This window comes from Mus pahari, chromosome 7, assembly GCF_900095145.1.
Source record: "Mus pahari chromosome 7, PAHARI_EIJ_v1.1, whole genome shotgun sequence".
NCBI classification, from domain to species: Eukaryota; Metazoa; Chordata; class Mammalia; order Rodentia; family Muridae; genus Mus; species Mus pahari.
Window position 1 is genome coordinate 107,072,770 of NC_034596.1, and position 11,992 is coordinate 107,084,761.

An 11,992-nucleotide genomic window follows, 5' to 3' on the forward strand; every position below is an offset into this window, starting at 1 on the left:
TGGAACTCACTCTGTAGACCAGGCTGGCCTTGAACTCAGAAATCCACCTGCCTCTGCCTCCCGAGTGCTGGGATTAAAGGCGTGCGCCACCACCGCCCGGCTAGCTTCTGTGTTTTTAAAGTGTTAGATGACTACTCTAGGTGAAAGCTTAAAACCAGCCCTCACCCTCAGGAGCCATCCAAGATCGGGGTGCCAGCAGATAGATCCACTGTCTGGTGGGGCCACTTCCTGGGTCATTAACCAGCATTTTATGTTCTCATCTGGCAGAAAGAGCAGTGACTGCAGGTTCCTTACAGTCCCCTAAAGAGAATCCACTTTCTTGACCTACTAGGTCTCTCACCTTGGGGGTTAGGATTTCAACATGGATTTGGGGAGAAAACCAACATTCCTTTACTTAACTGGTATTCCCACAGCCTCCTAGCAGTCAGATGCCTTCCTGAGGTAGTCAGGTCAGATCCAGATTGGCTCAACCAGCAGTGGACTATATCTCCTGCCATAGGTAGCTTGCCTACCCAGGCCATCCCTGGTGGTCCAGGGCCCACAGTGTTTCTGTAACTGGAAGCCAGAATGAAGCTTTGAGTTAGGCTGTGCTTCCTTTGGTATATGCTATGGTAGGTGTCTGGTGGAGGTCTGGTTATATGGTGGGTGTCTGGTGGAGGTCTGGTTATATGGTAGGTGTCTGGTGGAGGTCTGGTTGTATGGTAGGTGTCTGGTGGAGGTCTGGTTGTATGGTAGGTGTCTGGTGGAGGTCTGGTTATATGGTAGGTGTCTGGTGGAGGTCTGGTTATATGGTAGGTGTCTGGTGGAGGTCTGGTTATATGGTTGGTGTTTGGTGGAGGTCTGGTTATATGACTCTTCATTCTTGGTGCTGGCTTCTGCTTCTGGGTTCAAGTTGGCTGCCTCAGTTCTGTCCTTGCAGACAGTGAGATGGGAGTGGACAAGGGGTCTGCCACCAAAAAGTGACATGGGTTACCTCTGCTTGGGTCTCCCCAGAGCTGACCTGTTCCTGTTGTTAACTAGCTTCTCACTGAGGGGACACCATCATCCAGCCAGCATGGGAGGCAGCCCAGAGTTAGGGTAGAGCAGAGTTTGAGTACAGGCACAACCTCCTCAGGACAATGGGCAGGGGTTAGGGTGAGCTTTGTCTCCAAGAAAACTCTCAGTCTTCCATGCAGAGAACACATGCTGACTGAGTATGCTGCTCTCCTTTGCTGCTGCACCCTATTCCTGAAACCACAGAAGGCTCTGGAGGATTGGGCACCACTATGGTCCAGTGTGACCTTGAATTCTGCTCTGAACTGATTCTTTTCCTTCCTTCCTTCCTTCCTTCCTTCCTTCCTTCCTTCCTTCCTTCCTTCCTTCCTTCCTTCCTTCCCTCCCTCCTTCTCCCTCCCTCCCTCTATCCCTCCCTCCCTCTTTTACATGTTTGCATCCATGTTTGTGCAAATGCATGTGGAGGCCAGAGGTTGTGTTGGGTGTCATCCATCCTAACGCTTCGTTTTACACATCAGGCAGGGTATCTCATTTGAACCTAGAGCTCACTAATTTGGCTGCTCTAGCTAGCTTCTTTGCTCCAGGGATCCTCTCCCTGTCCTGCCTCTGGAACACCACATGGCTGTCCCTCCCACAGGGATTGCATAGACTCTGGGGATCTCAGTGACGTCTCCCCAGCTCCTGCGCTGGTCCTTTAGTCACGGTGTTGAGCAGACTAAAGTGCACGGCTCCTCACTGGCGCGTCTCAGGAATGTCCTACTCCTAAGTGTTGTGTGTCAGCGACTTGTTCCCTGTCTGGTTGGATCCTGGTGCCTTTTTAGAATATACTATAGGACCACCTGTGCCTCCAGTCTGTCTTTTCAGACATGTAATTTTCAGAGCCAATGGACACAGTGCTACCCTCCTGACCCTGGTCTCTGTTGTCCAGGATGACAGAGGTACCGTATCCCTATAGTTAACCATAACCAACTCGCAGGTCCTTTTAAAAAACATGTTTAAAATTATTTTCATTTTACCTTTGTGGTGTTTAGCTCTCTTGAATACCTTTTCACCAGCTACAGGCATACCTGGTGCCACAGGGACCAGAAGAGGGTGTCAGACCCCTGGAACTGCAGTTACGGATGCTCATAAGCCACCATGTAGGTGTTGGGAATTAAATTTGGGTCCTCTGTAAGAACAACAAGCACCCTTAACTGTTGACCCATCTCTTGAGCCCCCCTTGACTGTGATTTATGTGTTTATGGGAAGGACATCTGTGTTGTTGAACAGAGCTCATGTTGTTGTTAATGTTCATGTATGTGTCTTTGTGTGAACTCAGACTCATTTTCCCTGGCTAAATTCCCAGGGTTGCAGTGCTGTGCTGAGAGCTGTGTGTGGCTTTGTGGAAATTTACAAGCTGATTTCCAGTTGCTCTGCCTCCTGCCCAGGGCTGGGTGTTGATGTCTTTTGCTCTTTGTGAACAGCTCTGGTGTAGTTTCTGCTTATGGTTGTGACTTGTACTTACATCACCGGTGACTAAGGATGGCGGGTACCTTGCTGTGCCAAGTCACCTGTCTTTCCAGGTGAAGGAGCTGTTCAAATGCTTCACTCACTTCTTTATTGTTTTTGGTTTTAATTTATATTTTATGCATTACAGGTGTTTTGTCTATATCTCAGTGCATCCTTTGCCCAAGGATGCCCAAAGAGCCAAAGAGAGTATCAGAGCCCCTGGAGTCAAAAGAATTTTTTTTTTTTTTTTTTTTTTGAGACCAGTTTCTCACTGATCCTGGAGTATACCAGTTGTCTTAGACAGCCTGGCTACAGAACCTGAGATTCTCCTTTTGACTCTGCAGTGCTGAGATTACAGGCTTGTGACATTTTATGTGGAGCCTGGGGATGTAACTCAGGTGCATGGCAAGTCCTTAGTCAACGGATCCAGCTCTCCATCCCCAAAGCCTGTCTGTAACAATGGTTTTGCCGAGGAAAGTTGCCACTGTGTAGCCTTGGCTGGCCTGGAACTCATTCTGTAGACCAGGCTGGACTCAGAATTCCAGAGATCTGCCCACCTTTGCCTCCAAAGTGCTGGGGTTAAAGGTATTAGCCACCATCCCAGCCAGAGTGTTCAATTTTGATGGAATTAGATTTATCAGCCCTTTCTCTGACTGTTCATCTCTGCTTTCCCCTATGGGCGGCACATTGGGTGCAGCTTTTGACATCAGGGTGAGAAAGCCAGACTTTATTTTCCTTTCTTCAGTCGTTCTGGATGTTCTAGTGCCTGTGCATGTGAGAGGTAAAGTCAGTGTGTTGATTTTTGACAGAACCACACAACCTTTCTTGTGATTTCACTGGATAGATAAACCAGTTTGGGGAGAACTGATGTGCAGCCCGTAGCCTGGCTCTCCATTTCCTTCTGTTGTTGAGCTTGTTCACTAGCATGCAGAGCTTCCTTGAAAAACGTATTTGCGGGCTGGTGAGATGGCTCAGTGGGTAAGAGCACGCGACTGCTCTTCCGAAGGTCCGGAGTTCAAATCCCAGCAACCACATGGTGGTTCATAACCATCTATAACAAGATCTGACACCCTCTTCTGGAGTGTCTGAAGACAGCTACAGTATACTTACATATAATAAATAAATAAATCTAAAAAAAAAAAAAAAGAAAAACGTATTTGCTTGTTATTAGTATGCGTGTTTGTGTAGATGTTGGGGCCAGATGCATGAGTGTGGGTCAGAGGACAATTTTGTGAAGTTAATCCTCTCCTCACTTTTTATGTGGGTTCCAGGGGTCAGACTCAGGTTGCCAGGCTTGTGCAGTGAGTGACTTCACTTGCCAGCCCAGCGTTTGGAGATTCTAGCATGCATTTACTTTAGATATATTTTCTCTATTTGGAGATAATATGAGTGAATGTTTTTTGAACACTTGACTTCCAGTTGTTTACTGGGAACAGCGTATGGTTTGTACTTTTTATAGGCAACCTGGTCTATGGGAGCTTGTCCTGACCCTTCCCGCATTCCTTAGATTTCTCTGTGCACAATCCTGGTGTCTGTAGACAATGGGGGTTTGCTTCTCCCTTTCCTGACCTTATGTCTTTGGTTGCCTCGCTTTGCCTGTGGACCTGGGCAGGACAGGGCCGTCCGTGTGAGACGCGGGTGAGAGCAGTCAAGCCAGCCCTCATCCTGTCTTCAGGGAAGCGAGTCTCATGGCAGGAGCAGGCTGAGGGATTCCTTCTCTTCCTGACTTGCTGAGGTCTAGCATGAATATCAGAATTGCCTCTGGAGCTTCTGCAGACTGCCACACTCCTCCTGCACAGTCCAAGAGGCTCCACACAGCTCCAGTTGTTGCCATAGCAACCTCACTTGATGCCAGCTTTCTGTGTCAGTTGACTTCTGGCAAACAGTTAAACAGTCAAGAATCAACTTAGAGGACTCAGAAAGATTGCTTGTAGTCTGTGCCACAGTAGGACATCACAGTGGCAGCATGGGTGTGATGAGACTGCAGGCCTGACAGCAGCACAGCCAAAACCTAGGAACTCTGGCTCCACAGTCCTCCACTGGGTCCTCCTCCTAAAGGGCATGTCCTCCACTGGCTCCCACAGTCCTCCACTGGGTCCTCCTCCTAAAGGGCATGTCCTCCACTGGCTCCCACAGTCCTCTACTGGGTCCTCCTCCTAAAGGGAATGTCCTCCACTGGCTCCCACAGTCCTCCACTGGGTCCTCCTCCTAAAGGGCATGTCCTCCACTGGGTTCCACAGTCCCCAGTGACGTGTCTTCCACTGGGTCCCACAGTTCCTCTTAAGGGTGTGTCTTCCACTGGACCCTCCTCCTAAAGCTTCTACTACCCAATAGGCACTAAGCCTTTAATACTTGTAATACTTGGTCCCTTGAGGAAACAACCAAATTGGGGGTACAAATGGGTTTTTTTTTTCTCATTTAGCTTATTGATATGGTAAATTAAAATGATTTTCTTTCTTTCTTTCTTTCTTTCTTTCTTTCTTCCTTTCTTTCTCTTTCTTTCTTTCTTTCTTTCTTTCTTTTTTTTGAGACAGGGTTTCTCTGTATAGCCCTGGCTGTCCTGGAANTCACTNTGTAGACCAGGCTGGCCTCGAACTCAGAAATCCGCCTGCCTCTGCCTCCCGAGTGCTGGGATTAAAGGCGTGCGCCACCACGCCCGGCTAAAATGATTTTCAAATGCTGAACCAGTATTTCATTCCTGGAACATCCCCCATTGGCTGTGTATATTAATATCTTTATGTCTTGCTAGATTTAGCTTGCAAATACCTGTGGAAGGCCTTTACATCTGCATTCATGACATCGGTCTGTAGTGTGCTTTCCCTGTTTTCTTCTCGCCTCTGACCTGCTCCTCATCTTGTATCTTTTCTTAATAAGGTCTGGCTGAGTAGCCCAGGCTGGCCTAGGTCATCTTATCTCAGCCTCCCAAGTGCTGGTACTGTGGGTGAGTGCCAGCCACCACACCCAGCTTTTGTGGTTTCTTTATGGTGTTGTTCTTGTCTGTGGTGATAGAAAGGCAGTGCTAATCTCATGAGCTGAGACAGTCCTTTCTCTTCTGCTTTCTGGAAGGTTATGTGGATAGGTTCGTTTTCCCCTCTGCCCCGAGTTAGGGATGGAGTCCTGGGTGTCAGGCATGGTCAGTAAGCAGTACTCTCTGTCTCTGGACTAGCTGGATTTTCTTTTTCAGAACATTTGGGCTTCATGGACTTTACTTAATAGATAGTACTGTTCTGTTACCAGTTTCAGCTTGGTAGGCTTTGGAGGTTGGGGGCAGTAAGTTGTTACATTTTATCTGCTTGTGGAGTAGGTATCTGAGATCTCTAGTTCTCTTTTATTCCCAATAAAGAGAATTTTCTGTCTTTTTATTTTTTTAATCTTTGTTTGGCTGAAAGTTTTAGGAATTTTCTCAATCTTTTCAAAAGAGTAACATCTGGTTTTTTTTTGTTTTGTTTTTTAAAGATTTATTTATTTATTATAGTTAAGTATACTGTAGCTATCTTCAGACACTCCAGAAGAGGGCGTCAGATCTTGTTACGGATGGATGGTTATGAGCCACCATGTGGTTGCTGGGATTTGAACTCCGGACCTTCGGAAGAGCAGTCGGGTGCTCTTTACCCACTGAGCCATTTCACCAGCCCTAACATCTGGCTTTTTGTTTTCCCTATTTCAAGTTGTTTCTGAGTTTATCTCTGTTGTCTCCTTGTGCTTTGTTGGTGCTCAGTTCGCATTCTCCCTCTTCTGGTTTCTTATTGTTTTATGCAGCTTATCCTGTTCATTGGGAATCTTTCCACTGAAACGCTAATGCCTGACATACTGTCTTCACATTGTTTCCATTTCTAGGCTTTCTAGTTTCCTTTGAGATACTCTGTGTCTGCAGGTCCATTTCCCAGGTAACTGTGTTTTCTACTTGTGACTTCTAAGTAGCCACCTCTCATCTGTGGCTTCATTCCAGTACTTCTCCAAGTTCTGCTCCTGTATGAAAGTATTACACAGAAATTTCCAGAAAGAGACAGCTTGCAAGTTTTCAGGTACACCAACTATCCCAAATAGTGAGAGGAAGTCCCTTGGCTTCCCAGAGTTGTGTGCACAGCCCTGCTGGTTACCCTGGAGGCTCATCAGAAGCCGCCCCTAAGTAGGCAAAACTTGTTGCTATGTACCTCAAAGGCTTTAGAGCAGAATATTGAGATGAATTCATGTCTGCTTCGTGGAGGTGGCAGCATGGGATAGGGGCAGCCAGGCCTGGGCAGGAGGCTGTCTTCCTATAGCTACAAGCTGTACTGCTGTGTTGGTGCCGGCACTCTGGCCTTTGGGAGCCTCCTGTTCTTGAGTCTCACGTGATTGGCTTTCCGATGTTCTTCTCTGGTGTTTCCATCCAGCCCCTCCTAGCTGGTGCCTCTCCTAGGGACACCCAAGTGTAGCTGTGGTGTCCTTGCAGCTTTCTAGGCAACTGGGCAGTGTACCTAGGAAGTCTGCTGCAAGTCTGAGCCCTGTGTCTTGCAGGTTGTGTAGCCTGACCCTGAAGAAGCTGGCAGTGCTCCGGGAACTGGAAAAAGAACTCCTGTCCGTGGTGATTGCTGTCAAGATGCAGGTAACCCTCACTGCACATAAATGTGTGTGGCCAGCCTCGCTTCTCACTCGGTCCCTGAACCATTCTCGAAGACCCTCACCACTGAGCCACCTACCCAGGGCTTTTGTTCATGCCTGTCCCAGGGTAATAGGCTTGAGTAGTAACAAGAAGAGACAGGACATGGGACTCTCTGGACTAGAACCTGCCCCAGTGTTTTTGCCCTGTTCTTTGGAGCTCCTGTGACTGGATGAGCTTGGATCCCACCCTTCCTGGGCAGAACATCCCTGGCCCTCCAGATGTGTCTGCTAGCCCTTTGGGCTGCTTCTGCTGTGTTGGGGACTGCCAGGTTACAGGTCGACCCTTAGGGGACAGGATGTGGATTTTGACTCCTGGCTGCTCTGATGTAGCTCAGAGTGACCCTCTATGGATGGGTGGCACATGCAGGGCAAGTGGCAGGCAGCCCCACACAAGGCCTGTGTTTGCCTGGGTAAAGGGGACAACTGTTTATTACTTACTCCTCACCCTCTGTCAGGGAGTATGTGGGTCCTACTGAGGTAACCTATTTTTGACGCCCCCCCCCCCCAATGCCTATTGGACACACCCCTAGACCTGTTGTAATAGTGTGCTTAGCACTAGGCAAGACTTGGTCTGTCATTCAGGGTCTCCTCTGTCACACAGAAACCTCCCATTCATGCAGGACCCTCCCATTTTGCCCTGAGATGTGTGGTTGGAGTTCAAGGAGGCCTGGCTTCTGTTTATGGTTGGAGGTGCTGTGGATTCTTGGCATCTAAGCAGGCAGGCAAGTCTCCACCAGCTTAGCTTTGTGCCAGACTCTGCCCTGTATCACCTGCGCACTTTGAATCTATTGTAAACATCTCCTGCTCTTCCTGTCCCTGTGGCAGTGTCTTTTTTTTTAATGGCATACTCTGTTGACCCCACATACGCATACCCGTGCACTGGCCTTCAGAGGCCATCGGTGGGCTGTGCTGTGCGTGCCATGCTTTGGTGACTGTTCCTCTGGCAGGAGCTGTTCTCGGCCTTGCACTTCCGTTTCTTGGGTAGAACCTTTTGGTGGAATCAGGTTTTAATCCTGCTCCTGCTTCCCCACCCAGTGCGGCCTTTGTCATGCTAGCTCAGAGTGCTGGAGTGAGGGTGCTCTCTGCTGTTTGCTTTAATATGCTCTAGACTAGCAGACTGTTTCCTTCCAGGGTTCCAAACGTGTCTTGAGATCACATGAGATTGTGCTGCCTCCTAGTGGACAAGTGGAAACTGACCTGGCTCTGACCTTCTCCCTCCAGGTAAGTCGGATACCTGGATAGTGAGGATTTGAGAAAAGTCGGTGCTTTGGATAGTGAACTCTCCTTCCCTTGGTGCCCAGGGCGATGGGCACACTTTGTTCAATACCCTGGAGATGGACTCATGTCCTCCCAAGTGCCCTGAGTGATAGATGTGCCCTGGTCAGTCCCTTGGGTGTGAGGGACACATTCCTCATCAGTTCCCTGAGTACCCTGGGTGCTGGATGCCTTGTCAGAGCCACCTGTACTTTCTTACTTTGATCTTCTCTTGATCAAGAGTTATTATTAAACAATTAGAAAATCATATCTATTGATTTACTTTCTCCTCGTCTCATAATAAAGAAAACGGAATGATGAGGTCTCTCTTAGTTGTTCCATTGCCGGGACAAAATACCTGGTAAGAAGCAAACTTCAGGGTGGAGGGCTTATTCTGGCTCACAGCTTGGGGTACAGTTCATCATGGTGGAAAAGTTGAGGCTGCAGGAGTTAGGCAGCTGGTCACATTGTATCTGCAGACAGGAAGCAGAGAGCAATGATTGCTGAAACTCGCTTACTTCCTCCAGCCTAGGGCCAGTGGATTTTCCCACATCTAAGGTGGGTCTTTCCACCTCAGTTAACCCAGTCTTGATGATCCCACACAGGTATGTTCCAACCTAATCTAGGCAATCCTTACTGGAGCACCTCAGAGCCTGTCTCCTAGGTGATCCTAGATCCTTCCAGGTGACAACCAAGGTTAAGCATCACATTGACAAATAGATCATCAAGACAGGGTTGCTTTATTCTCTTGTTTAGCAGAGATTGGCAAGACTGTGTGGAAACAGTGTATTAAGTTCAGAGTCCTTGTGGAGGAGGTAGCCTGTCAGCCAGAGCATCTGGTTCTGGGCTTTGTGCATCACTGTAGAGAATCCAGTTTATTGCAGTGTAATGTACCAACGTATACACCTGTGTCAAGTACATGGCCCCAGTGACTTCTGAGAAGTGTGTATTGATGAACAGCCTGCTTGGACACTAGAGGTTAACCCTGCTTCCAGAGCTTACCCCAGGCTCTGGTTGTGAGCTCTGAGAACCCCATGGGAACTGTTTCCTCTGAGTGAAGCCCCTGTCACAAGTCCTAAGCATGTGCAGCTATAGCAGATGGGACAATATTGCCTGGTAGTCTAAGCAAGGAGTGCACAGGGTCATTCACAGAAGGCCCCCAGCTCCTCCCACATAGAGAAGACTATCAGAAACTTAGGGCCATGTTGTGTATTGAGAAGGTGCCAGGCTGTCTTCAGATGTCACATGATAACTCATCCCAAGTAGTTCAGCAGATATGTCCCTCTGGTGTAGAAGTGGATCCCCTGATGTAAACAGAGGGTGACCTCACAAATGTTGCAGATTCTTGAGGGTAGGTTGATGAAGGGCCCTGAAGACCGAGACCCTGGAAGGTCTCAGCCGTGCTAGCAGGTGCTCCTCGGGGATGTTGCTGTGGTCAGCATGCCATGCTGTACCAGGTGTCAGGAAGCTTGCTTGTGCCCACAGTACCCCCACTTCCTGAAGCGAGAAGGCAACAAGCTACAGATCATGCTGCAGCGCAGGAAGCGGTACAAGAACAGGACGATCCTGGGCTACAAAACGCTGGCTGCGGGCTCCATCAACATGGCTGAGGTAGGCTTCCGGGCCGGTGTCCAGGGCTCCAGAACACTATGAATTTATGCATCTGATAGACCATTCTCCAAGTCATCAGAGAATTGACAAGTTTGGGCTCCACTGTGGCATCACTCTGTGGATACTTCCTGTTCCCAGTCCTATGTTACAAGGTGTGGCTGCTCCAGTGCTGTACCCCTCTGTACCCCTTACAAGGTGTGGCTGCTCCAGTGCTGTACCCCTCTGTACCCCTGGTACAAGGTGTGGCTGCCCCAGTGCTGTACCCCTCTGTACCCGTTACAAGGTGTGGCTGCCCCAGTGCTGTACCCCTCTGTACCTCACTTCCCAGAAGAGTGCTTTGAGTTGTCTCTCCTGGACTCCTTTCTTAGACAGCTTCTCCCTGGATGTCCCTTTAGTCTTTGCTCTGCCCCAGTAGCTCAGATGAGCACATGAGCCATGCTAGTAGAAAGACCTCAGAAGGACAAGAGCCAAAAGCTCCCCTGTCTCCTGGAGGCCGAGCTGCTCTGCAGAGACTGAGGAGGCAGGATGGTCTCCTGGGCAGGTGATGCCTCTAGGCTGAGCAGCTGACCCTCATTAATACAGGAATGACCTTGGGAGGAGAGGCAGCTCAGTATTGGCCACATTGTCTCTAAGCTACAGGGCTTTCCTCTTTTGGAGTTCCAGTTCGTGTCTGGGACAAGTGTGCAGCTGTGTTGGTGGCCACCTGAGGCTGGAAGGTTGGCTGCAAGCCAGGGTATGACACCTTGTCCTACCCAAGGATTCTGGGCTACTCAGCGCCTAGTCAGCCACTGTGCGTTCAGGTCTCTCCATCCTGGCCTAAGCACCCAAGCCTGCCACATCCTGTCTGTTGGAGCTTCCTTTGCCCTCTTGGCCTAAGGCTTTCCCTCTGATTCCATAGGCAGTTGCTGGAGTGACCATACCCAAAGTACACCTGCTACAGCACCTATGGTTTAAAGACTGCATGCTTCCTGTGCCCTGTCACTCCTAAGGTTCCCTCACTCAGTGTCTGTAGTTCCCAAAGGCAACTTTTCACACCTCCTATGACCCTGCTCTACTCTTTACCCTCTTAAGCTTCCTTAACTTTGAAAATGAAAAAGGCTGTGGGGAGTAGAGAGGAGAAGGCACCACAGAGTGACTTAGCTTTAGCTCCTCCGGTGATAACTCAGTGTCACCAGCTTCTGCTGGGCCAGAGGGTTTCTGAGTGCTGAACTGCTAAGCTATTGAAGCAGGAACTGCTGCTGTCCAGGATTGTGCCCGGCCAGCCGGTACCAACCCAAGATGTTTCCAGAAGCCCAACTGCAGCCCAGGGAGCCAAAGAGAGCATGGAGGAAAGGGCTGGCAGCAAAGCAGGGTTGAGAGAGGCACAAGCCTTTGCCAGGGCCTTGTCTGCATCTGCCTGGGACCCTGCCTGGACCAGAAGGCTCTCTTTACATGAAGCAGCTGGTATAGAATATGCTTCTGACTGTCCAGGCAGGGCCTGTCCCCGAGTTACTGTGGCTTCTTGTCAGGATGCTCCAGAGAGCAGTAGTCAGAGGTCAGAGCAGGCATACAGGCCTGTCTTTAGCACAAGTCCTTTTTGTTCCCTACCCTCCCAGTAGAAGAAGCCAGAGAGCATGTTTTTCTAGGTAAAGAGACTCCATCTTATCCTGGCTCATGTGTGCATGCACACATGCACACACACATACCATGCCTACACGGCATTCCTCCATTTTACCCAAGCCTGGGTGTTCCTCAACCCCTGTGGTCACATACTGGTGCTGCAGAGGTCAGCTTCCTAATGGATACTCATTTTTGAGCTTCTGTTCTCACTTAGATCTGAGGCTACCTTAGGGAGGGGACAAGCACTTAGTGCATCTGTAGAGTTAGGGGAGAGAGGTTTTTCCTTCATGTGTCTCCTGTGCACACTTTGTACATGAAGGCCCTAGTATCTGGCACAGGGCGGCTGGCCTGCCTTCCTGATTCAGTCTCTGAAATGTTGGTTAAAAAAAAAAAAAAAAAAAAAAAA

General features: G+C 49.1%; 1 protein-coding gene across 5 annotated transcripts in view; it reads left to right on the forward strand.

The window, feature by feature from the left end:
- The window catches only part of Pacs2 (phosphofurin acidic cluster sorting protein 2), a 62,086-nt gene that overhangs the window by 24,127 nt on the left and 25,967 nt on the right, over nucleotides 1-11,992 (forward strand). For all 5 annotated transcript variants that reach the window (XM_021201825.2, XM_021201823.2, XM_029540688.1 and 2 more), the window contains exons 2-4: nucleotides 6,979-7,066; nucleotides 8,254-8,343; nucleotides 9,862-9,987. In XM_021201825.2, the coding sequence (XP_021057484.1) occupies nucleotides 6,979-7,066; nucleotides 8,254-8,343; nucleotides 9,862-9,987 (304 nt within the window). The remainder of the gene's footprint in view (nucleotides 1-6,978; nucleotides 7,067-8,253; nucleotides 8,344-9,861; nucleotides 9,988-11,992) is intronic.